This window comes from Leuciscus leuciscus (assembly GCF_965113295.1).
Source record: "Leuciscus leuciscus genome assembly, contig: HAP1_SCAFFOLD_506, whole genome shotgun sequence".
NCBI classification, from domain to species: Eukaryota; Metazoa; Chordata; class Actinopteri; order Cypriniformes; family Leuciscidae; genus Leuciscus; species Leuciscus leuciscus.
Genome location: NW_028118233.1, coordinates 39,779 through 42,000, shown reverse-complemented (window position 1 = coordinate 42,000; position 2,222 = coordinate 39,779). Strand labels below are relative to the sequence as shown.

The window sequence follows — 2,222 nt, the reverse complement described above, 5'->3', positions numbered from 1 at the left end:
AACTAAGTAATTTTAAATTTGATCACATCTTACATCATATATGTCTAATGTTACCATCACCCAACTCCCTGCATTACTTGAACATTGGCCACATTCCAGGTTATTTATTATGGTTAAATGACCAGAGGTGTAGTCAAAATATTCTACAATTGCATTTTTAGTCACTGATGATATGTGAGCTTTATAACATAATTTGTAAGGCGCCTTTTGGATGTCCATTAGCACAATGACCAACTTTATGCATATCCTCCTTAATTCTTTTTGCTGTGTTTTTTTTTTGCTGCAGACCGTAACAAACAGCGACACAAGATCCGAAGACGGATTAGAGAGGATAAGAAAAAGCTGTATAATGCCATATCCCAATACAATGATCTTCCAACCACCACAGAATCTGTAGATTCGATTGAAGACCTTCTGGCAACAGAAAGCCCTATCTGGCCTTGGGATTCTGGTATGTAAAGTCTGACATTGATAATTTTAGTGAATCTTCATTTAAACACTTACCTCATTAAACTCCGACTTTCAAAGGAAAGAGGCCCATGTGCTTTTCATTTGTTTTGGAAAATCTGGGATAGACAATTTTAGATTTTTATTTTTAAACTGTTTTGTTTTTGCCAACTCTAACTACACTGAAGAGAAAGTGAGTCAAGGTCTAATTCCTCAGATTAATGTCAAGGTGGCTCGCCCTTTTTTTTTTTTCCACACTGTAGATTCAACACCAATCACTTGTTGCCTATGTTGTAGGGACAGAGAATTGTACCATTATTGGATTTTACTCCCAAAAAGGCATTAAGAGGTAGTATTTTAATATGGTGGTTAATTCAATTGGTCATTTGTCTTCATAGAGCCTGACACTTCCTTAGGCATGAAGAAGAAGGTTTTTGACAAGGTGATGCAGCTGGAGAGACTGATTGAGGAAGAGGCTATAATTGTAGAGGAAATGAAACAACATTGGACTCATCTTACAAGAACCTGCAGGGCCTTGAAGGACCAGGCTAGTGTACTATCAGATGACCTGGCCACACAGAGTGAGTACTAAATTCTTAATGCTGTTTACTTCATATAGTTATATTAAACTGCTTGCAGATGATAATTCATACAAACTGCCATAATGATGTTTTGGTTAATTGCTTTTTTTTGTATATCCCAATTTGATTTTTAGGCTACCCTTCAGGACTGTCTGGTCAAGCTTACCATGGCCTGCACAGTGCTGTCCTCCAAAAATGTGAGGAGCTCAAAACAGACCTGGTAGCTGTGAAAGAAACCTACTCCCAAATAGTGGTAAATGGGAATGGTGGAACTGTTGTTGAAGAAGAAGATGATGAGGATGAGGATGAGGATGAGGATGAAGACCCATATGAGCATGTCTCCACAGATGCCTCTTCAGATGATGAATTATAGATTCTCTTCTCTCCACTGCACAAACTGGTCTCCTGACTCTGAGTAGCTCAAGTTAGCTGGGCCCAGTAATTGACTCTCCCTTCAAAGAAGTAACTTAAATCTGAGGTTCTCTGGTCTAGTCAGATAAGTTTGTGAATCTATTTTGAAGCCAGGCTCTCTCCCCATTGTTAATAATAAAACCTTGAACCTGATTTTTCTATCACTGCCTGACTGATTCTTAATTTCTTTAGTAAAACAATTATCGTCATTATTTCAGTTTGTTATAATTTGTCATTTTTATCTTGTACACGTTTGTTCACCACATATTTTCTACGTTGACGATTTTTTTGTTACAACACATGTAAGATCACATGCAATACATAGTCTAGCTGAACTTGCAAACCTGATACTGCACGCTCAGTGATGATGTCATTGAACCTTTGGATTATAGGCTTAATAAGTGAAATGGAATATAATCGTGGTTAATTATTTAATTTGCCTTTTGTGGCAAAGATAACACCATTTTTGCTTTTTAAAAAACATGGATGCAAACAACTGTTGGATCATGGCATATACCATATGGACGGTGCCATCACTGAGGATGGTGAGGGGGGAAAAAATGAAGACGTCTCATGGATGACATCACACAAACATACTGACAGATAGGTAGAGAATGACCACATTTTATTTGTATTCTTGTAGCATTTTCAACTATTTTGCCTGTACACAATTATAATATTAATACAACTTTTCCAAAATGCTTTGGGGAAGTGGTTGCAGATACTATGAAGGAGTACATACATCCATTTTTACTTTGTCAAAACATATATATATATATAATG

General features: G+C 36.8%; 1 protein-coding gene across 1 annotated transcript; it reads left to right on the top strand.

The window, feature by feature from the left end:
- Positions 1-286: 286 nt before the first annotated feature.
- LOC309491741 (uncharacterized protein) lies at positions 287-1,600 on the top strand (the record flags this gene model as incomplete). The annotated part of the gene is made up of 3 exons (XM_082190774.1): positions 287-451; positions 846-1,028; positions 1,163-1,600. Coding segments are annotated over 3 exons (587 nt in total), but the record flags the coding sequence as incomplete, so codon positions are not given.
- Between the last annotated feature and the right edge of the window lie 622 nt (positions 1,601-2,222).